Source organism: Maylandia zebra, linkage group LG1, assembly GCF_041146795.1.
Source record: "Maylandia zebra isolate NMK-2024a linkage group LG1, Mzebra_GT3a, whole genome shotgun sequence".
In the NCBI taxonomy this organism is placed as follows: domain Eukaryota; kingdom Metazoa; phylum Chordata; class Actinopteri; order Cichliformes; family Cichlidae; genus Maylandia; species Maylandia zebra.
In genome coordinates this window covers 4,892,082-4,917,307 of record NC_135167.1, presented here as the reverse complement: position 1 = coordinate 4,917,307, position 25,226 = coordinate 4,892,082, and the positions used below count along the sequence as shown (strand labels likewise).

The 25,226-nt window shown below is 39.2% G+C and overlaps 2 protein-coding genes across 2 annotated transcripts; both read right to left on the bottom strand.

Moving 5' to 3' along the window:
• Positions 1 to 1,216: 1,216 nt before the first annotated feature.
• LOC101463969 (adhesion G-protein coupled receptor G1) lies at positions 1,217 to 16,779 on the bottom strand. Its single transcript, XM_076888698.1, has 15 exons — positions 16,504 to 16,779; positions 15,091 to 15,223; positions 14,858 to 14,900; positions 14,568 to 14,700; positions 14,189 to 14,243; positions 13,353 to 13,437; positions 13,082 to 13,210; positions 11,132 to 11,281; positions 11,000 to 11,054; positions 10,829 to 10,920; positions 10,063 to 10,181; positions 5,755 to 6,035; positions 2,589 to 2,682; positions 2,158 to 2,486; positions 1,217 to 2,071 (listed from the first exon to the last, which is right to left on the bottom strand). The coding sequence occupies exons 4-15, from the start codon at positions 14,623 to 14,625 to the stop codon at positions 1,947 to 1,949; spliced, it is 1,572 nt and encodes a 523-aa protein (XP_076744813.1). The 5' UTR covers positions 14,626 to 14,700; positions 14,858 to 14,900; positions 15,091 to 15,223; positions 16,504 to 16,779; the 3' UTR covers positions 1,217 to 1,946.
• Positions 16,780 to 18,102: 1,323 nt separating this feature from the next.
• On the bottom strand, positions 18,103 to 22,628 carry LOC101464443 (adhesion G-protein coupled receptor G2). Its single transcript, XM_014413004.4, has 4 exons — positions 22,369 to 22,628; positions 19,578 to 19,683; positions 18,618 to 18,946; positions 18,103 to 18,529 (listed from the first exon to the last, which is right to left on the bottom strand). The coding sequence occupies exons 1-4, from the start codon at positions 22,496 to 22,498 to the stop codon at positions 18,417 to 18,419; spliced, it is 678 nt and encodes a 225-aa protein (XP_014268490.2). The 5' UTR covers positions 22,499 to 22,628; the 3' UTR covers positions 18,103 to 18,416.
• Positions 22,629 to 25,226: the final 2,598 nt, after the last annotated feature.

Genomic DNA, 25,226 nt, shown 5'->3' with positions numbered 1-25,226 from the left:
ATCTTAGAAGATGTGGACAGGGTTCTGCGTAAGAGAGACTCAGCAGGCTTCCTAGCAAACTGTTTCCTCTATTTCCATCTATAACCTGAAACGTGTTTCTTGGTATATCCTGTGCTAAGCTTAAACAACATCACACACTGTTTGATCCAAACAGCATGTACTACATAGTGATGTTGCACTACTCCTGACAGTTTCAGGAGCTAGGGGTGGGTGATAAACACCTTTATCAGCAGGAGACAGAAGTGCATCATTGGCCATCCAGGTAAAAAGCAGATCATGGAGTCATGCATGAAATGCATGAGCAATTCATAAGAGTTCAGTATGGGGGCCCCACAGGGAACGGTTCTGGCACCGTTCCTCTTTACCATCTACACTGCAGACTTCTTCTACAACTCCACCCAGTGCTTCCTGCAGAAGTTCTCTGATGACTCTGCAATAGTTGGCCTGATCACTGATGGGGACGGCAGGGAGTACAGACGACTGACCCAAGGCTTTGTGGACTGGTGCCTGCAGAACTACCTCCAGATCAAGACCAGTAAAACCAAGGAGCTGGTGGTAGACTTCTGCAGGCACAAACGTCCTCCACTGCAACCACTGAACATCCAAGGTATTGATATTGAGACTGTGGACAGCTAGAGGTACCTTGGTGTTCATCTGAACAATAAACTGGACTGGACTCATAATTCAGACGCCCTATGCAGGAAAGGGCAGAGCAGGTTGTACCTGCTGCGGAGGCTCAGGTCTTTTGGAGTGAAGGGCCGACTCCTGAAGACCTTCTATGACTCTGTGGTGGCCTCAGCCATCTTTTACAGTGTGGTCTGCTGGGGGGCAGCATCTCTGCTGGGGACTGGAAGAGACTGAACAGGCTGATCAGAAGGGCCAGCTCTGTTCTAGGATGCCCTCTGGACGCAGTGGAGGTGGTGAGTGACAGGAGAATGGTGGCTAAGCTGTCATCCCTGTTGGACAACATCTCCCACCCCATGCAGGAGACTCTGAGAGCACTGAGCAGCTCCTTCAGTGGCAGCTGTGGCACCCACAATGTGGGATGGAGAGATTTTGCAGGTCTTTCCTCCCTATTGCTGTCAGACTCCACAACAAAGACTTCAACCGATCAAACACACACATCCACACATGTGCAATAGCAATAACACTAAGTACAATACTCTTTTCTGGCATCGTTGTATTATACTCAATTGTATATAGCATTTGTATTCTATTTTATTCAATTGTATATAGTATTTTATTTTATTATATTCTATTGTGTACAGTTGCGCACAGTATCTATTGATATCTTATTCCAGTGTTTTTCTTTTTTCTAATTTTCCATGTAACTTTCCACTCTCCACTGCTGTAACAAAACAAATTTCCCACACGTGGGACTAATAAAGGTTATCTTATCTTATCTTATCTTCATGCATAAAAAAAGAGGAAGAGTGTCTCCTGTGGGTATTGCTGCCACCTTGTGGCACCTGCCACCTGGTTAGACTTCTTATGTCAGGTCATGATGATGGAGTTGAATATTAACAGTATCAGTATCTGGGAAGAATTGGGGAGATTAAATACAATGTATTTTAAAATACTCTTAATGTATATAGATCATTTAGAGATTACTCTAGTTGTTTTTCCTTTTTACCTGAAAGCTGCTATAAATAATAACTTAATTATAAGTAGGTACAGCACTAGGAACGATTTATCAGAAAGACCTCAAAGGGTGATGTAATGTAAACTCAAAGAGCCACTCATTACAACCAGGTTATACAGAAGAGCATCTCTAAGTGCACAATACATCAAAAAAAGCAAACAAAGCTTCAAATGACGCGTCAACTATTAAATCAGTCGTCGATTTTGATAGTCGACTAATCGTGGCAGCCCTATTGGTTATACTGAACTACATATCAATAGAAGCGCAACACCTAATATAGGTCATGGATAATGCATTAGTCTTTTCAGTTTCTGCTGTTGAAACTAGTAGTCATCATTTTCTGAGAGGAAGAGTCTCTGATTGATGAGTTATTTTCAGGTTGAGATTTTGACCAGGCCATCGCCACAGACCACAGGAAAATAAATAGACCTGTGAAGAGAGAGACATAGTTTGTCAGTTCTTCTATTAAATGATCAAAGTCCAGTTAATCCTTGACATGATGATCGCATACTAACCTTGAAGGGAGTTCAATACGGTGAATATGTAGATCCCAGCGAGTGAAACGTATGTAGTGCTGGCTAACCCCCAAGGTAACCCAAGCACACAGCTGAGGCCCAGCACTGTGACACAGTCCTTCCATAACCTCTTCTTTCTCTCTTTGTTTATCTTCTTCCAGTCACTGCTGCTTCCAAAGCTTCTATCACCCCTTCTTAGCTCCAACATCTTAAACACCACCAGCCCCAGCATGCAGGCATTGAACACAACCACCAAGAAAGGAAAGGCCACGGTAGTGATGTAGCTGACTACGAGGAGCTTTTGTTCAGACTCGTTGCTCATCCAGCACCTGCTCATTAATAAAGAAATTAAAAAAACAGCATGAATTTGCTAAGAAATAAAATCTCCTGGCTCACTCTAATATAAAATGATACCAAAGATAGGTTCTTACATGTGTTGTGTTAAATTGCTGTTGCTGTATTTCAGAGTGTATTTGCCATAAACACGTGAAATCCCACAAACAGCTGCAACCAGTGTAGGAAAACCTGAAAACATGGAAGACAGAATTAATGTCAGCTGAGTGTTCTTTAGGACAGCGTGAGGCATTATTGTCACTGTTCCTCTGCTTTAAGGTCCCTTTTCACATTTACCCCCCCCCCCCAAAGAATGCAAATTTCAGTTCGCATCACCTCAGTAAGACCATGTGAAAATTAAAACAAATCATCCAAGGTGAACTTAAACATCTTTGTTGCCCTTTTGTTAAGACATAGAAAAACGCACCAGACAAACATGCTGCAAAAGGAAATGGTCGCCTTAAATGCATATATTGTATAAACTCAAAATGCGCATTTCACTTAAGAATTAAGATGTGAAAATGTGATCAGATCAACTTGTTAGATATTCATTTCCTATTGAAAAAAACAAACAAAACAGAAATAAATAAGTCTTCTCATCAGATATTGATGCTTCTTTCCTGTATGACACAAAAAATAGGAGACAGATGTTTGTTTGTTTTTTAAGTTAATTCCTAATAAAACTAACTGTAAGATGTTTAACTACATTGCTGTTTGCATTATTGCTGAAGTCCTAAATGATCACCTTTAAAGTGTTTGTGCTAATAACATCATGTACAGTCAGACAGGCATGGAGAACAGCACTGACTGCAAGAGGCTTTGAATAGATCACATAGTTCAATTCAATATATAAGACTTTAAGAACGCACAAGCATCTACTTAAAATTTTTTATTTAATCTATCATCTATGATATTATCACGTACAATTCTAATGCATTGTGGCGAGCTCAGACAAGGAGGAGACAGAGGGATCGTTTGGTCTTGCTTCCCACAGAGTTAGCCAGGGAGCACAGCCGTTTATTAGCATTCAACAGGAAACACAACGCTTCTAACTCAACTGCTCGGCGTAGCTCTAGCATAACAACAACCACAAGAAAAAGGCGCTCTCTCCACCCAGAAACACACAGTCGCAGAGAGAGAGAGAGCATCACCTGTAACCATGGCAACATAACGCTGCCGCCTGGAACAACAAAACATAGCTGTCAAACCCCAAACAGCCCTGACCCGCTACAGTATTTTGTTCATCTCCCTTAAATAAACAGGCAGCCTTAAAGTATGAAATATTCATTTATAAAAACACATATAAATGTATCTACTGTCTCAGCCACTGAGACAGTAGATACAGGCCTTATTGTGGCCTCATTGTGAGCTTGAAGACATTTATAATGTTTAAGTAGTTTAATGTGTAGGTGCTGACGATAATCACATTGTGAATGAAAGCCGGGGAACTTTGGTAGCACGGAAACAAGTGGCTATTCTTTGTGACCGAATGGATCGGTCCCTCATATTATCATTATTTCACCCAAAGGCACTAAGTTAATACTTAGTGCCTGCAGAAATACATAGAAATATAAACAGTACTTGGTGACAACTTTGCTTTTAGCCTTTAACCCTCTGGGGTCCAGGGTATAATTGGCCATTTTTGACTACTTTTTATTTGGCGTCTATATTTCACCTTTAAAAACTGTTTATCTTGCCCATCTGTTATGTTCTCATTTTGACATACTGTATAAGCACAACTGATCTAAATTCAGACTTGAAATGCAAATAGAAATTGTACATTTAAAAAAAATATGCACAAGTTTTGCAAACAACAAAGTTATATGGTACTATTTACACCCAAAAATGCAACCAAGGCTAAGACGTTTTTATATAACCATTTAAAACTACTTACAGAACAGTAAGGTGTTCTGCACCAAATAGGAAGGCACACAAATTCTTTATGCAACTCCAAAATATAATTTGTATCCACTAAGACAGAGGAGAACAGCACAGGGATAAACCTGCAGGTCTGACAGCAGGTGTGTCACTCCTGTTTTCCACCTGGAGACAGCGTTTACACTGCGATCTGCCTTTTGTGGCTTTTTTGCAGCAACTGTGACATTCTCTAGTAGAAGTGACTCACAAAACAAAACAACGACTACACTACACACTAACTACACAAGATAACACACTAACGTGAGACTCCAAACATGGTAAACGTCACAAATCTATCACGTATCTATCAAAACTCACTCAAAACTTTCTCTTTCTTTCGCTCACTTGCTCTCTCTCGCTGGTGTCACTCCTAAAACTTCCCCCTCTTCCTAAACAACCAAATGCCACATTTTTTGATTGGTCGAAATGGTACATTTTTCCACCAATAGGGAAGGAGTATTTTTTCTTTTCCTTTTTTTTCACTCCCAGGCTGAGAGTGATTGCTAGTGCTGTTTGTTCCCCCTGCAAACACCACTGTTTTATTAAGAAAAAAACATTGCGTGTATTTTTTTATCATACCTCTGGTTTTACATGGCCGATCAACACAATTTAAAAACTGGTGTATAGTTTGAAGTCCGCACTTTCGACCCAAATTGAAATTTTGTTTTTACATTTTGCGACTCATTTTATTTCTCTATCTGATAAGAAAACTATTCAATCAGAATGTTATTTGTGGTGATGACATACAGTTACACTTTCAAGCACTTTTAAGCACCACATCTGAAATTCAAGCACTTTTCAAACCTTGAAAAGACAATATTAAAATTCTATCATTTTCAAGGATTTCAAGCACCTGTACGAACCCTGTCCTTAAAATTTTGTGCCCCATGCTGACTGCACAGGTGATCTTACCAACAGCTGTTGATTCTAAACAACAGAATAAATTAGAATGACTAAAGCTGAACAATATACAATCGTCCATATCAGATCGTCTGTTTCACAGTATTATTATCTGAACTTGAAACACATCTCTCTTAGACAGGCTTTTCAGTTAAGGCCTAATTTATAACAGTGTCATTTAATTACTTTTAAAATACATACAAGACATTTCATGATTCGTGATTTTTTTAAGTAGTTTTGTACCTATTTGCCCTAGTGTTTGGTCAGTGTCTGTTGTGCTTAAATACAGTAGGTTATGCAAATAAGGCGAATTTACTTGACATCACAATACATCAGAATAAAGGGTTTAAGCCTTTATTGTGATGTAACACTTCAACACAATCCACTTTCATTTAAACATTTGTGACAGTGTATTGCAGAGCAGCGTCCCACCTAAACGACACTCACCCCATCCAATCAGGCTGAGTTTGAGCAGGTACCTCCTCACATAGATGTTAAAGACCCGGATGAGCAGAAGGTAGAGGTGGAACCCCTCCAGAGCACTCCAGGTCAGGGTGGCCAGCAGGGACCAGTGTAAAACCAGACCCAGTACCAGGCAAGATGAGCCGTCCTCTTTTTCCTTCAGTAGTTGGGCCAGGAGGCTGGACAGCAGGAAGGTGAGATGGAGGCAGAACATCGCCACTGTTAGCTGCATGTGCAGACTTATGGATTTCTCAGGATGCCGCCGACTAAAACAGAAACAGAATTATTCTCTTGTTGCCAACTGTGGAGATAGTGGATATTATCTTGCCTTTTTAGATGTGAGATGATGGTAATAACTCCACACTAATGCAGCAGATAAAACTATATATAAGAAAGGCCATGAGGCTGTAGCCTCACTTCTCTAATGGTCTCTTAACTAGATGTAGCCACAAAGTTCACTTAATACCACACTTTGAGTAGCAGTCGCCTCATTTGCATCATATAATGTTAGAAATGTAACAGAATATGGGTTGAACTGAAATGGGAAAATCAACAAATTCATTAAACAAACAAATTACAAAGACAAACATGACAAAATCACTCTCAGGCAGATATATTAATGTACACAACATTTCTTTAATTAATTACTTTACAAATTTCATTCACAAGCACATTTTTTTAACCATTAATATTATTGAGTTTGTTTTCTTAATGTTCAGGGTTTTTTTTATGGCATTTCCAGGCCCTCGTAGCAGTGTTTCTTTGAGGCTACTTGACAGAAGATGTCTCTGGGGAAGTGACTACATTTTGTTTATACCAGTATCAACATGTTGAAAAAAAATAGTTCCCAAAATGTAAGCAGCAACTGAGCTTTTGTGACGCAATCTCTGCAACCTCACACTGTCACTGTCACGGACCCAGCTCTGGAGGACTCGGGGTCCATGAGCAGTTTTGACTGTTGATGTTATTGTTGTTATTATTATTATTTTGGTGATGTGTGTGTTTTTCTGCACTGTGCTGTGTTAGTCTGTGTCCCACTCATATGTATAGGCAGGGTATGGGTGTGTATGTCTGCGGGTGTGGCTGGAGGATGGAGCTCAGCCACCTGCAGGCCTGAGGGGTGTGGCCCTGCGGAAGGACTGGCCACACCTGAAGTTCATGCCACACCTGTTGGTGATCAGGGCTCGTCGGGGGAGCTACTTAGGAGAGAGTTGGAGCTCCCACCGGCGCGGGATCATTGAGTTATCGTACCAAGTCAGTGTGTGTCAGCTTATGTCTGTGCTGTGCGTATATGCCCGCCGAGGGTTAGTGTTGACGGCTGCGTCTCTGGTTTCCCTACAGGAGGAGGAGTGGTCCGGAGAGGCAGCACGCACGGGGGTGCGGAAACACAACAGCGGGGAGCACAAGCACAGATATCGGAGGGAAGCACGCACACGGGGTTCGAGGGAGCAACGGGGAGTTATTGTATTTACAGCCTTTTCACTGTAAATAAAGAGCACTGTTTGCATCGCAGAGTCTGCGTTTTGGGTCCTCCTTTCCCCACATCCCCACGGTCTGCCAGCCAGACCGTGACACACACGCTCATCATTCTTTGCAGAGACAACTGTTAAAGGAAGAGGGATGTTTCTTTATACAGGGAACCCTGACAAAAGCAAATACATCTGTAGCAAAAGTTCGACCCTTTAGTTCATAAACAGCACAGTAGGAACTCACAGTATCTGTGTCCTCAGAGGTTTTTGCCACAAACCAGACTCAGATATACTCTGTCAGAGTATTACAGGCTATTAGTAAGTTCTTTGGTGATGCAGAGTATGAGTGCATTCTATTTTATTTTATGTAATTACATTGCTGTGGAGACACACATAGGAGAGTTAGTCTGAGTCAAGAGTTTCTTCTTTCCCTACAGAGCTCTACAGATACCAGCTGTTTATGTAAATGGAAGCGGTGTAATACTGCAAACATCAGGATATGTACTGCTGCAGTGGAACTGTGGATAAATTCACTCCATGTATTCTATTTGCCAAACAACAACAGTTGTTTTATACAGCAGTGTTTAATCATCCACAAGTCAACATGTCAGCTACTCCTCAGATAATCGCTGACCTAATGCACAAACTGGACTCTATTTGCTCCATTTGCTAAATTCCTCCTTGTGAGACTTTAATTGTTGCAATTTAAAGAAGACTCTGCAGTTAGCAGAAGGTACAGCTATGACTTCATTTCATCAGAGTACTCGGGAAGACCAAAGTGAGTCAAAAACAGCTCATGACTTTTTACAGAAAGTACTGTATCACATTGTGCAGAAACTACGGCCTCTCTACAGGACTTACTCAATTTAGCAGGATTGAGTAAATAATCTTGGTCTCACTTTTGACCTGTTGCCACCTGAGAAACAGCGTCAAAAGCAGTTTACTTCTCAGTGCCATAACAACATTGAACCTCAAGATATACTGCCCCCCTCGATTCCCCTAGTACCACCACCTTTTCCCACTCCTCTTCTTCCTGTAATAAGTTGTCTTCTGTATAATATCATAGCCAAAACTAATATTGTGAAAAAACGGGAAATACTTGCACCATCATGCTACTCCATTACATTTTATTAAATGTATGTATATTAACTGTATGGGTTCCCTTTGCTTGTCTTTGCCTGAAGGGCCACCATGCACCAGGTGTCATGCAAAGCTAGTTATCCCTGACAGAATTAGTTTCTCCCCCGTTGGGAGCGCAGGAGACACAAATGCTGTAGGAGATAACTACCTTGGCACAACAGGTGTCAAAGCACTGACACCATTTGTTCATTTTTTAAATACTGCCACTGGATTGTTCAATCAACTTTCTTAATGTGACCGGCTCCCCTCTACCTTCTCACGCACCTTGTGAAAAAGTTTATTGTGGAAGAAGTGGTGAAAAGGTGGAGCTGGAAAGCTGAGAGAAAACAATATAAAAAAAATAAACTAAACATAAATGCAGCAAAATGTGTCAAAGTAACGGCATGTAAGCCGTCAGGGTTGCCTGACTGTGAACCAGCAACAAATAGTAACCAATCCTTACAGGTTGCTGGTGCTGCTGCTAACACCAGCTGTGGAGAAGTGAGGAAGCAATGGAGGAATGTGAAATGAAAAAATGTTTTTTTCATACTAGTGAATCTTTCTCAGAATCATTTTGTCATGTCACTAGAACAGGCTGAAACCATCTTGAAAATGGTGAATATTAGGACAGCTGCTGGCCCCCGATGCCATCTAGCTCAGTGAGGATTTTTCTACAATCGTACAGAGATGTGTAGAGGGTGGAAACATAACCAGCATACAGAACAAATGAAATGTAACTGATGTGAAGTCATTTAGAAAAAAAACATATTAATCACAATACTAAAAAAAGATGCAAGAAAACTAAATGAGTTAAGATCAGCTGTATTTACACATCTTGTGATAAAAAAAAAACTGATGAGGTTGTGTCCTCAACTGATGACAGATTAGAGCCACTGCTGTTTGCTTATAAAGTAAGCATTGATATAGATGATGATAAGCTCATTGTTCTAGATCATACAGCATATAAGCATCTTCTGCTTTTGATAAGGTGCAGCCCCATGTACTGATGGACTGACTGGCCTCTGAAATTATTTTACTTGAGCAGATTTTAATGTTACATTTGAATTTTTTAACTGAGAAACTTGAATGGGATTTCTGTAAAATGTCCAACCCTCTCAAACCTATCAAACTCCAGCTCTCCTGAGGGCTGTGTTTTTTCTCCTCTGGTTTTTATCATGTACACAGACAGCTCCTAGACTTGAAGTTTCCTGATAACACTGCACTGCTGCCTCCTCTTCAGACCTCACAGTCAGGTCTGGCTGATGCTTTGCCTGCATTTGTTAAATGTTCAGAATGACGATTTCCTTAAACTTAACGTGACTAAGAGTGGGTCATTAATCACTGATTTAGGGGAAGACAGCTGGAAGCCAAAGGCTAGTATGAGCATCAGCCAGGTATAGAAGTCCAAATTGTGCATACTTTGCTTAAGAAGCAGTTGGAAACAACCTGGTACTTCCTTAATTTCTTCATCGTTTGAGATGCAAAATTCTTAAGAGTATCGGTTTGTTCTTATTTTTTCATCTCTTATTTTCATCTGCTCATGTTTGAGTGTGGGTGTTGTGGTCAGAGACCTTATCACTGAGCTGCTGTCACTAACGAACTCAATAGCTTTTATACAGTCTATTTTCTCCAGTTTCTCATTTGATCACAATTGGGAATTGAAAACTATAAAGTTTTAAATGTGAATAATATGATATCTACTCACTGTAGATAAATATAGATGAACAAACTGATCAGTGCGAAGGGGGCGGAGAATCCTGATCCAATGTAAGTGATGTAGTTTAGCTTGTCGGCATCAGCTTTTGTCACCGATATTCCTGGATTCTGCAACATAAAAAGATGAAGTTGTTGTTTTGAAATGTATTTTACATAAGAAATTTGTTTTAGTAGTAGACCAAGATTTGTTAATTTATCAATTGCTAAATTTCCATGTTAAGATGGCAAGACATTTTGGTGCAATACATGGTTGGGAATGTATCGGTTGGTTCACCCTTCATCACAACTATATGATGAGTTAATTATTTTTGTAAGTGATCCATGTGCTGGCAAAGCTTAAAATTAGAGTGACAGGTGTGCTGACCCATAGCCTTAAATTGTGACTTGATACCATGGTGGCTCCCTCTATCTTTTATACAATCTATGTGTAACACACTAGTTTGCTCATAGAATAGAATAGCCCTTTATTGTTATTTTACATGCACAACAAAGTATGTGTACAGTGAACTTATAATTATAATTATAATTTAAATATCATAATTATCATCTTTGAGTGTATTGCTGACATTTCAGTTCTGGTCATTTGGTTGTGGAAAGACTGGAACTAAATATGTGGCTATTTATACAGTATAAATTTGAGACAGCCTCTCAATTCAAATTGTTTATCAACATGTTTATCTAATTAAATATTAATTAGATAAATATGGTGTTTGCCAAAGGCTTTTATCATATGTAGGAAGAGATTTTCAGCTCACCACAAGCACAGCAAAGAAGCTCAGATGGTTGCAGCTGCAAATAAATTCATGTGCCGTGTAATTTGTGTCACAGCCTTCATTGCTCCAGTAACCTATAAAGAAAACATTCGGAGTAACTAAGTCATTTTATTTAGAAACAAAAACACTGAAGGTTGACATCTCCAGTAGTACCTGTTCCATCCTTTGCTGATGTTTCCTTCCAAAATACACACGTTCCACTTTCAACCTGGAATCAAAATGAACGGTAAACAGGTTGTTACATTTTCTATTTAAGATGTTCGTCCAACACTTTTGTCTTTTTACCTCTTTGTTGTGTTTGAAGGTTAACGTGATGGGTTGTGAGAGATTCTCGACTGCACGGTTTCCTGCCCGCACACATACGGCTGAGTCCCTAAATACTTTGCCATTTCTGCGGTGAATTTGTGGTATCCTACTTCTTTGGGGAGGACTCAGCTGAAAGGACGGCACATGACAGTTATGTTAGTGGCGCCTCCACCAATGAGTGATTTTATTAAACAAAAGTCTAGCAGTGTTGCCGGGTCTCGACTAACTCAGGCCACTGTTAGAAGTGATTGTGAACTGGCACTCAGGCGGACCACCTTTTCACAGAATGCTCTGTCATATCAGGGAGTGAGCTTCTGGAATAGTCTTCCACTGTCAGTGAGGGAAAGTACAAGTCTACCCATCTTTAAGAGTCACTTAAAAGGGCGGCTGAGGGACACACAAACATGTGATCATGTTTAATAATCATGCGTTATATTGGACGTGAAAAAGAGTTAGTGTATTACAAAAAGGGAAACAACTGTTAGTGCAATGGGTGAACGCAATATCACGATGGTCAGGGCATGTACAATACTGGGGTTTGTGCAATATAATTGATGTGTTTCCGTTATTGTTATCTATACTGTCCTCTGTGTCCACTCTCCTTGTCATTGTTTGTTCTAGTATAATGTGATCACTGTTTTTGTCCTTGTCACATGACCTGTAAATACTGTCTCTGTATGTTTTTACTAACTTGTGTTTAACACCAACCTGCCAGAGGGTCTGCAGATGGAAATTAGCCCAAGCCTATAATCTGGCATATTTACATTTGTTAAAATGTTCATTAATATGTATTGCCCCTCTTTCTAAAAAATAAATAAATAAATAAAATAAATAAAATGTTAGGGTGGGATTAATATGAAAAAATGTATCTCAAATCTCAAAAACTAATCTAGCCTTTAATCCTGGCAGAGGACTTGTAGTTAAATTTCAAGATATTTTTTTTTTTAAATGTTGGCTAGTTGTAGCTACAGTTTGTACAGCCACAAGCGCAGTTTTATGAACAAAGTATTTGCATTTTGAAGATCTTTTATATTTCTCGCACTTACATGTTTCAGACCATTAAACAAATTGTAATTGTCATGATCCTGGGTCCTTTTGACCCAGTATTTTGTGTTTTCTCTTCGATTTTGGTTCTGTTCTTCCTTTGTTTAGTGTTTACTCTGTTCTGCCCGTGTGTTCCTGTTTTATTGTGAAGGTCTGCGTCTTATGTGAGTGTTTTCAGTTTGCCTCCCTAGTCTCGTTATGTTAATCACTCCCAGCTGTGTTTCCCACCTGTGTGTAATCTCCCTGTGTTCTCTGAGTGTATTTAAGTTGTATTTTCTGTCTTAGTAATTGCTGGTTCGTCTGTGTTGTTTCCCCTCGGTCTCCCTGCGTCTTCCCATATGTATTTCCATATGTATTTCTCCGGACCTCCCTGCATCCTCGTTCTGGTTTGTCTTATTAGTTTACCCAGTTTAGGTTTCCAGTTTCATGTTTTGTCGCCACCGCTGTTTGTACTTACCCACCCCTGTTAATAAACACTCACCTGCACCAGAGCTGCTGCCTTTTGGGTCCTTCCTACATTCCACACGGCTTGCCCCGGCAATCCGTGACAGTAATATTAGGTAAAGGTAGCCAAAGATTGTTGTTGTGAGTAGCCTTTTTATAGAACTGTAGTCAGAATGCATTACTTTTCTGAAATAAACATTTTAAAGTCTAATAAAGTTGTTTGTACACTGGTTGAGGAATTTGTCATATAAGACAAATATAAGACAAACATTTTAGACTAAATTAAAGCAAACATTTCTCATTGTGGCCCTCAGTGAAAACAACTCTTTATTAAAGGAGCAACTTTTAATCATTTTTCATGATAAGCAACAGCTGATTGTGAAGAGACTCTGCTCGTGGGAATATTTAAGTTTTTTTTCTGTTGCTTTTAGCGTTACCAACCTTAAAATAACTGCTGTTTATTACAGAGGCCACCACCAGGACATCCACCTCAGGCACATTTCCTATGCTTCTCTGGAGAGCTGATGATGGGATGTGAACTCTATGTTCAAATGTAGGACTCACATCAACCTAAAAAGCATACACGAAAACATAACTTTAAAAAATGTGTTGGTTGTCAGTAATTAGAGTTCATTAATACAAAAATACAGAAATTCAGATCAAATGTAACTTTTTCACTTCTAAAAAGCACTTCAGCTCCAAATGACCTCACCTCTTGAAGCGAGTTTACTTTGAGTTGTTTGATGCCTGTCATGGAGCGGCCTGTTTTGCAGGTCATAATTCGATCCTCGTAACAACTACCAACAGATATTTAACATAGTTCAGATATATAAACATGCAAACAGGGATATAACTGAGGATAAAAAAGACAAACTAATGCAAAGAGATGAGAAGTAAGATCAATTATTTCATAGTGGACCTTTCTCTGCTATTTGATTACTTCATTTGTTCATGGATATACATTTAAAGGAGAAAAAATGAAACTGCAAGAATTTGAGATGAACAGAAATAGATTCTGTTGTATTTGGTTTAAGCATCCTTCAGTGCTTTTCAATTTGCACAAAATAATGCTGAGCTGTGAAACTCTGACAATAATTAAATAATAATGTCCATATTATCACAGTATCACATTCTACAGCTTTGTCAATTCCAAGCAGCTAACAAAATCCAAAAAGAAAAATAAGAAAGAAATATAAAAAGTACAGTAAATCATCCAAATAATGTTTCTAGATAAATCAAGTATGTAACAAGTTTAAATACACGCCAACATACACAATACACTTAAACAATAATACAAAATTATGGTTATTCCAAAGTGTTACACTGTGTTCTTGTTTGAAACAGCAGTATTTGTTACAATGAGTATATGTTAGAGGCTGTATACTAATACTCTAATGATTCTTATTTGATGATGAAGCCATGTAAAACCACTGAAAAGCAGCCACTGTTGAAAACAATTAACAAGTACTGACAGCATTTATTCATTCATGTAGGACAATTTATTTTTCACAAACAGGAATGCGACATGTACAGTAGAAGCTGCATTACCCTATCCATGATGGGTCACTGTCTCGGCATTCTTTAAGAACATTTTTACAAAGGTCTGTCAAAGTAAAACACACAGAAAAGGAAAGACCAAAATTAGCATAATGAATACATTTAAACAAGACTGGAAGCTGATAAAACGTCTAAGTGGCATCTAACTCCAGAGACACATGAGAGACAAGATGTTATTTTACAAGTATTTGATCAGCACTTGATAAAATTGCAGGTAGTTTTGTGAAACTGGTTGACTTAGAGTCTTTAATAGCTATTGGTAACAAAGAAGCTGGGTAATTTTACTTTTTCAAGGATTCATGACTTTGAGATTCACTTCACAAGTATACTCCTTTCAACATAAGAGTGATAACATGGTAGGTTTACTCACCAATAGCTCGGGACATAGAAAAACAGAGGGCTGTTGTGATAAAAAGTATAATCCACATTGCGTCTCACTCATCAACAGATATAGATTTGCTGTAAGAGGTCCAGAGGGTATTTTTCTGTCTGGTTGACGTTTGCTGAATGAGGGGGAGTTTCATATCTACATATATCACATGCTTTAACAGATCTGTGGTTCACAGCTCAGAAAAGGAAATGACTCACATCAGGCAATTTCTTTCAGTGCTACCACAATAATCAAGTACTTTTAAGTACTAAAGAAGTGCTGATACTTACAGCTTGCTGAGGAAGTAAAACAGGAACTTGCGCCACACCAGTTCTACAGGTTGCAGCACACAGTAAAATAAGATGCAAATCTTTGAAAATAAAGTCTTTGGAGGTAACTGGACTGCTGTATTTTTCTATTCTTCCTGACCTGTTTCTCTTTACATAGTCTATTTCATTTCTAATCAGAATAGCTCATGTATTATTCCAAAAATTCCGTTAGTAGTGGTTTGCTTTAAACTTACCTTAGATCTAATGAGGTTTGGTGTGATGGACTTGTGGTATTACAGGTTTATCATTTTAAGTAGTGGCAAGGAAAGTTTTCTGTTCTTCCTCTGCTAGTGGGTAACCAGATCGACAAGAAGATGTGTCAGACACCTTCATAAAGACATGCACAAATTATTCAAAATTATATATCAGGTCTAAGAACTTCAACAGATGTCATGAAAAGTGTAGCACTCCACCCGTTATACTGAGTCTAAACCCTCTTACATCAGTTTAGACCCACTATTTTGGGTGTTGGATTAGTTATTGCATCAGATTCCACAATGGTTTTGGTATGGACAGGAATCAAGGAAATTAACCATAAACCCCTTGCCTGCATGTTACACTTAAACACTAATGAAAGAATTGATCCCAGACAACTTAAGCACAAGAACAGAACATTTACTGTACTTTGGTGCAGCATAAAAATGTACAAAAACACACATTTTTTATAAATTCAAATGATATCACAGTTACTTTAGAAAATGAAATATCCATCCATCCATCCATCCATCCATCCATCCATCCATTCGCTTCCGCTTATCCTTTTCAGGGTCGCAGGGGCGCTGGAGCCTATCCCAGCTGTCATAGGGCGAGAGGCGGGGTACACCCTGGACAGGTCGCCAGTCTGTCGCAGGGCCAACACACAGGGACAGACATTCATTCGCACATTCACACCTATAGTGACAATTTGGATTATCCAATTAACCTATCCCCACAAGAAAATGAAATAGATATTTTAAATTAAATAATACCATATGAAATATTATTAAGCAACACAGAAGCAGGTTATCACATCTTGGTGGTGTTGTGCCAAAATGTGATTGCCTGTCAAAAACTGATTTTCGGTATTTACCAAGAAGCGATGGCCCGTAGTTACACTGCTACCCCCCCCCCCCCCCCCCCCCCAAACAAAAAAAAAACAAAAAAGCAAACCACACTTGTTGGCCTATGCTATGTGAAATGTGTCAAATATATCCCTCATGAATGATATCAAGTCATCTTGAGCCACAAACAACATTCCTATCACAAGGTAGAAGCCGCAATCAGTTTTTGGCAAAGTGCCTTTTAGTTTACTGTCCAGTTAAAAAGTCTCGTTGACATTAAAAAATGGCTTTTTAAGAGTAATCTGGCGAAGAGGACAACAGAAATTGCAACAAATATAGCAAGAGTTCTATAAAGATATTTTAAGTGGCCAAAAAGTACTGGACTGGTTATGAATGTACAGTAACATACATGCAGTCATAAAGATATAAAGTCATAACTGTTATTTTATTTTTATTTTTATGCATAACCCCTTTGTAAATCCTGTTCACTAAAGTCCCTTGACCAATATAAGTAAAGACACTGCACATAAAAATGGAAACACAGTGGCTCTGTCGGTGGCTGCTCACCAGTCCACTGAATCCAGTTCTCGGCTCCTCCTGAGGACACCGCGCTGTCTGTGCTACAGCGCGCCAGCAAGTCACTTTACAGCTCTCCGACGGTCCATATCAGGGTCCGCTGATCAGACGAGTTGTCGCGACCAACCTTTAACCTTAGCAGTTGCAGTTGAAAACACCTTTCTACACTGTGGTGCGACTCTCGGAAATGTCACCTCACACTGTTAACGTCTGGTCACACACAAACAAAGCCAAGTATGTCGCACGTGTTGAACTGACACCCGTGTGTTTCTCCGCTATACGTTCTCTCCTTCTCAGTCTCCGCTCAAAACTAATATGCTACCTTCACAGATCTCTAGAACATTCGAAGTTGCATACGAGGGAAATTATATTTTGTGATTCATATGATAGTTTTGTTGCTCTAATTAACTACATTTACCTTTGTGACGTATTAAAATGCATATTACATTTAGATTATATTTAGATCACATGGGTTTAACTGTGAATACCATATATTATTGTTGCATTTAATCCCATGGGAATTTTGAGTACTTACTCCGGAATTCTCATCTCTTACCTTTGGCCCCTTTGGCCAAACCTCAGAGAACTATTACAACCCACTGAGGTTGAGAAAAGAACTGAGGATTTAAACATGTAGAAGTTAAGAAAGTTGATTTCTCTAAAAAAATGTCAAACTGAAAACAGACCACTGTTGCACCCTTTATTTGAAGTCTGGAATAAATGGTGCATTAAATGCTGTAATAATAAAAATTGAGTCTCTCTGGACCACACCAGGAAAGGAAGAAAAGTTAAATCTCCATAAGGAGTTCATTGCAATGGATCTATTTTACTCTTTTTCCGGATCTTTTCCAGATGTTAATATTAGTTCACTAGCTCAGCTTTGCAAAATCCACAGTTCGGTAAATTGTTTATCATATGCATGGTATTACATATCTCAATGAATTCTGAATAAATCAGTCAGACCGACTTATCACACTGATGACATCACTATATTATAAATCGGTCTTATAAAGAATTGTTATCTATTTAACAGGGGGTTGTCCAAAGGTCACTGGGCTATTGGTGCATGTGCTGAAATGAAAGCACAGTTAACCTAACATTAACCTGGATGGATACAGAGATATTTTTCACTAGCATATTACATTTTGAAGAAATGGTCTAATTCTTCAGTGTGTCGTGTGAGAAAGTCTGAAAAGGGCAAAGTTAATCATGTGTTCAGGCCCATAGAAACTTAACAACACTTCAGTGGGGTGGTTGTGGTTCATGTGGTAGAGCAGATCAGCTACTGATTGGAAGGTTGGCGGTTTGATCCTTGGCTTCCCCAGTCTGCATGTCAAATATCCTTGGGCAAGATACTGACCCCAAGTTGCCCTCTGATATGTTAATTGGAGTGTGAATGTAGATTAGTTTGCACTTGAGCTTAGAAGTGCTTGGGTAAATGAGGCATGTTGTATAGAGTGCTTTATGTACTCCGGGAGAGTAGAAAAGCGCTATATAAGAATCAGTCCATTACCAGTCTACCATATATCATGTACAACTTTATTCAGAAGCATACATCAGAATATACTTTAATCTCTAAGGAAATTATGTGGGTTATAGTTGCTCCAAGACACTAACAGTAACAGACTAAAGTAATTAAATATGTTACAGAGTTTTTAAAAAAAAAAGAAATAGCTCTAATATATACAAATTGCTCAATTATACATATCAAGAATATTAGAGGTAAAATATATATGATTGACTAAACAGAAAAAAATAAATAAACAGAATATAAACAGAAAAAATATTAAATCATATAGACAATACAGACATACTATAAAGCAATAGTATTTAAAGTTTCAGTGTGTTTTTAAATCTAACATAACAGAAGATTACATGTAGAGCAGAAATGGTAGAGAGTAACTCTAATCAGATTTGATTTCTGTAGTTCTCACAGGAGCTGAAGATGTTCGGTCCTCCTTAGCCCTCTTTCTCTGCTTCTTTGCTGACAGACAAATCCACAGGAAGATAAAGAAACCTTATCAAGAAAACCAGAGAAACAAATGAACAGATCAGACACAAAATGCCCAAATCACTTGCACACAAACACAAACCACTAAACTGACCTTGTGTGGAGTTGAGGATACAGAAAAGATAGAGAATGGGGTAGTTGATATATCCAGAACCCAGGAAGGCCAGGCCCCAGGTGGTACCCATCAGGCAGGTAAGACCAAACAATGTTAGGCCACTCTTACAGGATGCGTTAAGCCTCTCTCGGTCTCCCCACAATTTCCCCTTAGCTGTGGCTCCTGTCTTTAAGGTAGTCTGTAACACTTGTTTCATCTTACATATGCTAGAAGCCACTGCCATGAGAATGCCAGTGTTAAAGATAAAAACAAGGGTGAAATATACCAGGTTCAAGGAGTAGAAGAAGGTGTCGTCAGTGATCCAGCAGCTGTAAAACAGGCAGAGCTGTCAAAGTACAGTTTCAAAATCTGTGGCTGCATAGTCTGCCTACAGTCCAGCATACAAAGAACAGAAACAGTATAATTTCATAATGATATGAAACTTGGTTGTTGGTACTTTATGGTTTCAGCAGTACGCACTTCTTTGTAAGACAGATCTTACTTTAATAGGCAGGAACATCCTGTAAAGAACATTTTTTCCAGTGCGTTATTTAATTTATTTGCTATCCTGATTAAAAACTACATAATGTTCAGCAGGTTTTTAAATATGTCTGTGTGGCATGAAAATTCTCACCGTGGCTACGTCTACACTAGCCTGGATAAATTTGAAAACTAAAATGTGTCATCGTTTTCGAAAAGGCTCCGGGTTCGTTGTCTACACTGCGACGTGAAAACTGCATTTTCAAATGTATCTGCTTTGGAGAGTGTTTTCAAAATGCTCCATTTGCCAGTGTGGATGGAAGGCCAAAACGCTTTCAAATAAAAACGTATTCATGTGGACATGGCCTGTGTCATGTGTAGCAGACAGGTTGCCCTGCAAACTCAGTCATGGTTTTGGATTCCTATTGCTAAAGGCGCATAGTGCTAGTTTATAGTCTTGCCAAAAGCAGGTTTACTTACATCGAACTAGTTTGGTTGGTGTCAGCCATGGTCATCTGTTTAACTCCATAAAACTGTTTGCAATCCATCACTCCTACAGAGACTGCCACAATTACAGCAGGAATACCTAAGAAGCACACAATAAGACACAGACACAGTTTAACACCAAGTTATTTACTATCAAAGAGGCACCCAGCATATGAAAGACTTCATTCATAAGTTTAGGGAAATCTGGCAGTCAAGTGAGTCTGAAGAAGTCAGACATATTTCTAAGAGATGTTGTTCAATTTTAACAGTGTTCATTAATCATACAGTGAATGTAGAAGGAAATCTCAAAAGGGGTGGCTACTAGGCCTGGTATTGATATTCTTTAAGCTGGCATACACTGTGCGATTTTTTTCAGTCGCGTTATTCAGCTTCTGCTCAAACTTCACAATTGACTCAGAGGTGTTACATCCCCCAGGAGGATGTCTCTTCTCCCTACTAACTCTTTGTTTCGTCTAGGCTCCACCTCCTCTGTCCTGATTGGATGCTGCTCAGAGTCCGGCTAATTGTTAATCAGCAGAGCACTACTTAAGGCCTGTGGAGCTGTGCTTCTGTGCCCTCTGGCCATTTTGGTTGCCATACCTGTACAGGCTGGCATGCCTTTGTGATTTGTATGAGCATTGTTGTTTTCATGTTCAGACTGCTTGTAGGGGAGAGCTGCCTTTTGTTTTGACATCCCGTTTTCTCCTGTTTATGTGTTGTTAGGTAGGTTATGGTTATAGGTTGTATATTTTGTTTTCTTTGGAGTTAGGTAAGTTTCTTTTATTTTTACATCAGGGATGTTTTGTTTGTTATGTTGGCCATGGCTCTCCCTGAAGTTATACCTCAGTCTGAACCCAAATCTCATCACCAGCATTAAATAAACCTTTTAAAGTTACCATCTTGGCTCCTCCTTCACTATCCACCTTTATGTTCGTCCCTTCAACCCCCTAGACTAGCCAGGGGACGTAACACAGGGGTTAATCGTTCGTAGTTCACGATGCAGGTTCACACAGATTTCGCAGCTGCTCTGTTCCCAAGTTCTACTGCGTGACTGACAGCCTTGAGTTTGAAATCCGCTTCATAATCATGTCTCTTAACAGGTGTCATTTGTGGTCCTTATACACACACAATATGGCAATATTACGTTGAAGCACAGTACGTATCACTCTGCGAGGCTCCTGACTACGGTAGCCGTAATGCTCCGACAATTCCAGCAAGTGGTGCAGCAATGTAGCTTAACAAAGTCGTACTAAAACATTTTTGACAGATTTCTGAGTGCTGTGTACCACATAAAAGCGGTCCGTGGTCAGTAAGCACAACCAGAATTTATAAATAAGGCGCACTATCGATTTTTGAGAAAATGAAAGGATTTTAGTGTAAGCTTATAGTCCGAAAAATACGGTATACGAGTTTGGTAAGGTGGTTTGTTTCGGGGCAGGAGGCTGGGAGACTTTGCGGTCTACAGCACGCAGTTTCACACAGTCTTCATTTTGCACTTTATGGCGCTGTTGTAAATGGTGAAAATACTATTAGTCCTCCAGCCTTTAGTCGGGATTAGGGGTGGGTTTTGATTATCGATTTATTGATTAAAATCGATTCTAGCTTGGATAGCGTGATATCGATTTATTAAAATGCTGAATCGAATTTTAAATATACATTTATTTTGCTCGAAACGCCTGAATCTCAGGTTAAACATCAAAAAACTTCAACAACCACCAAACAGCTAAAACAGTAAACGACAGCAGGTACAGGGATTCTGCACAAAGATGTAAACACAAAACGCGGACCCACCGACTGATCAGAATCAGTGAGATGTCGCCTTTCTCACCTGACAGCACGGGCATGGACACGCCGTCGGGGCTGAAAGCCGAAAGCTTTGTGTTTACGTCCTTTTTGCGCTCGATTCTGATGCTGCAGGTTTTTATCTCTCTCCAAACAATATTGACTGAACCAGCAGCAAAAGAAGATCGCTTCACATTTCGCTTCACATAAACATCGTCATGAATTCCCTCTGACTTTTGCTGTTTTGCTTCCACCATGATAAAATCATGCTTAGTGCAGAGCTCTCTCTCTCTCTCAGGAATTGTTTCCCGTCTAAAACGCTCTGTTTTCTGCATTATTCACTTGCTTCGCTCTCTAATAAAACCTCTGTAACTTTGCTCTGCTTCACTTCAGTAGCATCAGTTAATGTTCATATGCTGATTAATGGTTTTCTTGCAAGCAGTTGATCGTTGTTTACGTGCCTCACCCTCCCTCCCTCCCTCCCTCCTTGTTCTCAATTCTTTAACTTCCTCATTTCTATTTAGTGCATGGGGATCGGCCAGGCCTGGGAGCCATCGCCAGTCCCCTTCGAGGCCTTCCCCAAACCGCAGCTCAATTCGTGTCAAAGCATTCACTTTTACCTACCAGTACTTTGTCAAACCTAATATGAGGACGTGGGCCCAGCTAGTGAATTCAGTGAAGTAGAGAGGGGAGTCAGAGTAACGTAGCGTAGGCAAAAGTGGGAGAAAGAGAGGTAAACTTGCAGCTCCACAAGTATAATTATAACATAGCATAGACTATATCGATATAAACAATATTGTCACATCAAATATCTCTTATAAAAATATATCGATATATTTAAAAACTTGATATATCACCCAGCCCTAGTAGCTACCCATACTTTCACATTCAATAGTGATTGCAGCCATTGTCTACATGATCTCTGGTTCAGTGCAAGTTTCCTCATAAACCCTTTCCTCTTTTCTCATGTAGTAAATACCGTTGAAAATTTTGCAATACTCACCCCAACCCGCAAGTGAAAGTTTCAGTAGGTAGTGTTTGTAGTAGGTGTTAAACACCTTGATCAGCATTAGATAGAGGTGAAGTCCCTCTATGGCCATCCAGGTGAAACTGCAGAGCAAGGAGTAATGCATGAATGCTGCAACAAACACACACACACCCTCTAGGTCCAGTGTAGCTCCCCACTCAGTCAGCAGGAAGGATGAATTGAGCAGAAACAAGGCCCCACTCAGGGATACGTGAATAGATAGTGAGTAGTCCAGTTTGTGGTTACTGAAGAGGAGACAAATAAAAAAACAATCAGATATGTGAAGTCCACAGACAAGCACATTATTATGCATGCTAATTTTATGATACATACCGACTGAAAGCATACATCAAAAGAGACAAAGCAGTAAAGAAAGCTGACAGACCGCAGCCTATGTAACTGATGTATGACAATATTTTCCAGTGGACTGCTGCAATTTGACCTCTTATCTGCAAAAGTGATGAAAATTGTCTGTAGTTTACATATTTACTTTTACCAATATCTAAAAACAAGTGAGAAAATTAGGAAATAGGGGATTTTCAGTCGCACCTAACCTCTGGAACCCATATTGAATAAAGATCTCTATAATTAGATTTATTTTTCTTATATCTTAAAACTGAAAGCGGCTAAAAACAAGAAGTTCATCAGGAACAACTTACCAGAAGAACAGCAAACGGTGTAGTATGGTCACAATAGCACGCAATGTCCTGTTCATCTGATTGGTTGAAGCTTTGAGTCTCACATCCATCAGTTTTCCAGGGTGAGCCTAAAAAATAAGTAAAACTTCGTTCTTTGTACTTGAACAGTTTCCTATTTTAAGTGCAGTAATCTATACATCAGTGCCTTTTCATTACTGCTTTCTTAACTTCACTTAAGCATATGCAAAATTTTTAAAAGGCAAGAGATAGAATGTGGGGCAGGCCGCCAGTCCATCACAGGCCTAACTGAGGATGCACATCCACAGATGTGGATCCACACATCCACATCTAGAGACGAAATACAATACAATACAACTTTTGTATAGTACATTTAAAACCAGAGATACACCAAAGTGCTTCACAAAATCCAATAAAACAGTAGCAAAATACAAAAGCAGATAAGCTAGCAGGTGGGAGGCATTGATTAACCAAGCATACAAGTACGCAGATAAGCAAGTAAGACTTAAAGATAAAATTGATAAAACAATATAAGCAAAAGAGGAAAATGGGAGGGCAAGAAAGTACACTTAAAAGGCATGCTCTAGGAAGCCGGGAAGGCTAAACTAAAAAGGTGGGTTTTCAATCGAGACTTGAAGGTCTGGCTTTAGTCAGACGAGCGAATAGCATGAGGGAGGTTGTTCCAGAGGTTAGGTGCGACTGAAGCGAAGGCACGGTCACCTCTGGTTTTCAGCTGTGACCTAGGATGCACCAAGAGAAATTGGTCAGATGATCTCAGTGTTCTACTGGGAATATACACACTGAGGAGATCAATAAAGTAGCTAGGTGCGATATCATTTACGGCTTTAGAGGTGAGCAGTAGGATTTTGAAATCAATGCGGTATTTAATTGGAAGCCAGTGGAAGCCAGAGAGAATTGGGGTGATAAACTCAAGCCTACCAGTACCAGTTAGAAGGCGAGCCGCGGCATTTTGGGCGAGTTTCAATCTATGAAGCAGGGCAGAACGGTGTGTTTGTAGTAGAAATGAGTGTAGTAGAAATGAGTGTACAAAGAGGTTAGAGTACTGAATAGAAACACCCCCCTCCCCAGGAAGAACATGCAGAAATAAAACAGGAAGCTCTCAACAAAAGATTAGATTAGAGGTTACAACGACTGCATCAAAATACAGTTATGCTTGTCTCTGCAGCAATGTTGCACTGTGTCTATTACACTACATGTCCTAATTCACGTACAAAGATCCATTTACTTACACCAAACTACAGGAGTTTTAAAACACCATGTTTATAAAGCCAATATAGCGTAAATAAATCAAGCCAGTAGTTAAAGATTCCCCAAATTGTCAGTTAACAAATAATTAGGTAAAAAAATATTAATGTGTCCAATCTCATTACTTTGGTGTTCATCTTGAAGTAACCAATAAAACTGATATATACTTACCATTTTCATCAAATTCATCAAAATAGTGACAGACTAACTGTGAGTCATTCTGTAAAATTAGAAAAATGTTAATAATGCAAAGTCAATTAAGCTTCTTAAACAGAATAAAACTAGTAAAAGAAAAGTTCTATAAAACTTATGATGATGATGAAATCAAGTCACATCTTTTTTCCCCTTTTTATGAGCCAGAACATTTAGTGTTGCACAATTTAGTGGTTCAGTGTATGATTAGGCAACAGACACCGAGATTATCAGACACAGTGATCTCAGTTGCTCCCTTAATCACAAGGAGGAACTGCATGTTTGATCTGACAGACTGTTATGCTAGATGCCTTTACTGCCACAGCATCAAAGGGACTTTTGACATGTTGGACAAATATGTAAACCATTACACCGTGGAACCATAATCCGATTACAAATTTTCAATAACTAAAAGAATAAACATTTCCGTACAAACAGACTTACATCCAGTTGACCTTTGTCTGTTTTAACTCTAAAGGTCATCTTGATTGGAGAAGCCAGATTTCTGAGGCGCTCTTCCCCCAGCACCTCTATCCTGAGAACCACTGATAAAATCTTTTCCTGATCAAACTAACAAAGGAATGTACAGTAAGAGAGGAAATAAAGACCATTATTATATGGTATAAATACAAATGTTTTATGTACATAATTTGTTTTAAATGGGGATAATGCTCATGACTGAGAATATAAAAAAGTTCATCAAAAGATATTGAAATAGTA

What these genes read in the sequence shown, in the direction of transcription:
- LOC101463969 (XM_076888698.1), bottom strand. Translation starts at nt 14,625, where the DNA reads ATGTGGATTATACTTTTTATCACAACAGCCCTCTGTTTTTCTATGTCC. An exon ending in AAGTAAACTCGCTTCAAGAG is followed by an intron (nt 13,211 to 13,352) that starts GTGAGGTCATTT and finishes TATGCTTTTTAG; the next exon opens with GTTGATGTGAGTCCTACATT. An exon ending in ATCAGCAAAGGATGGAACAG is followed by an intron (nt 10,921 to 10,999) that starts GTACTACTGGAG and finishes TTTTCTTTATAG; the next exon opens with GTTACTGGAGCAATGAAGGC.
- LOC101464443 (XM_014413004.4), bottom strand. Translation starts at nt 22,498, where the DNA reads ATGCATTACTCCTTGCTCTGCAGTTTCACCTGGATGGCCATAGAGGGA. An exon ending in ACTTTCACTTGCGGGTTGGG is followed by an intron (nt 19,684 to 22,368) that starts GTGAGTATTGCA and finishes TGTGCTTCTTAG; the next exon opens with GTATTCCTGCTGTAATTGTG. An exon ending in TATCCTCAACTCCACACAAG is followed by an intron (nt 18,530 to 18,617) that starts GTCAGTTTAGTG and finishes TTTCTTGATAAG; the next exon opens with GTTTCTTTATCTTCCTGTGG.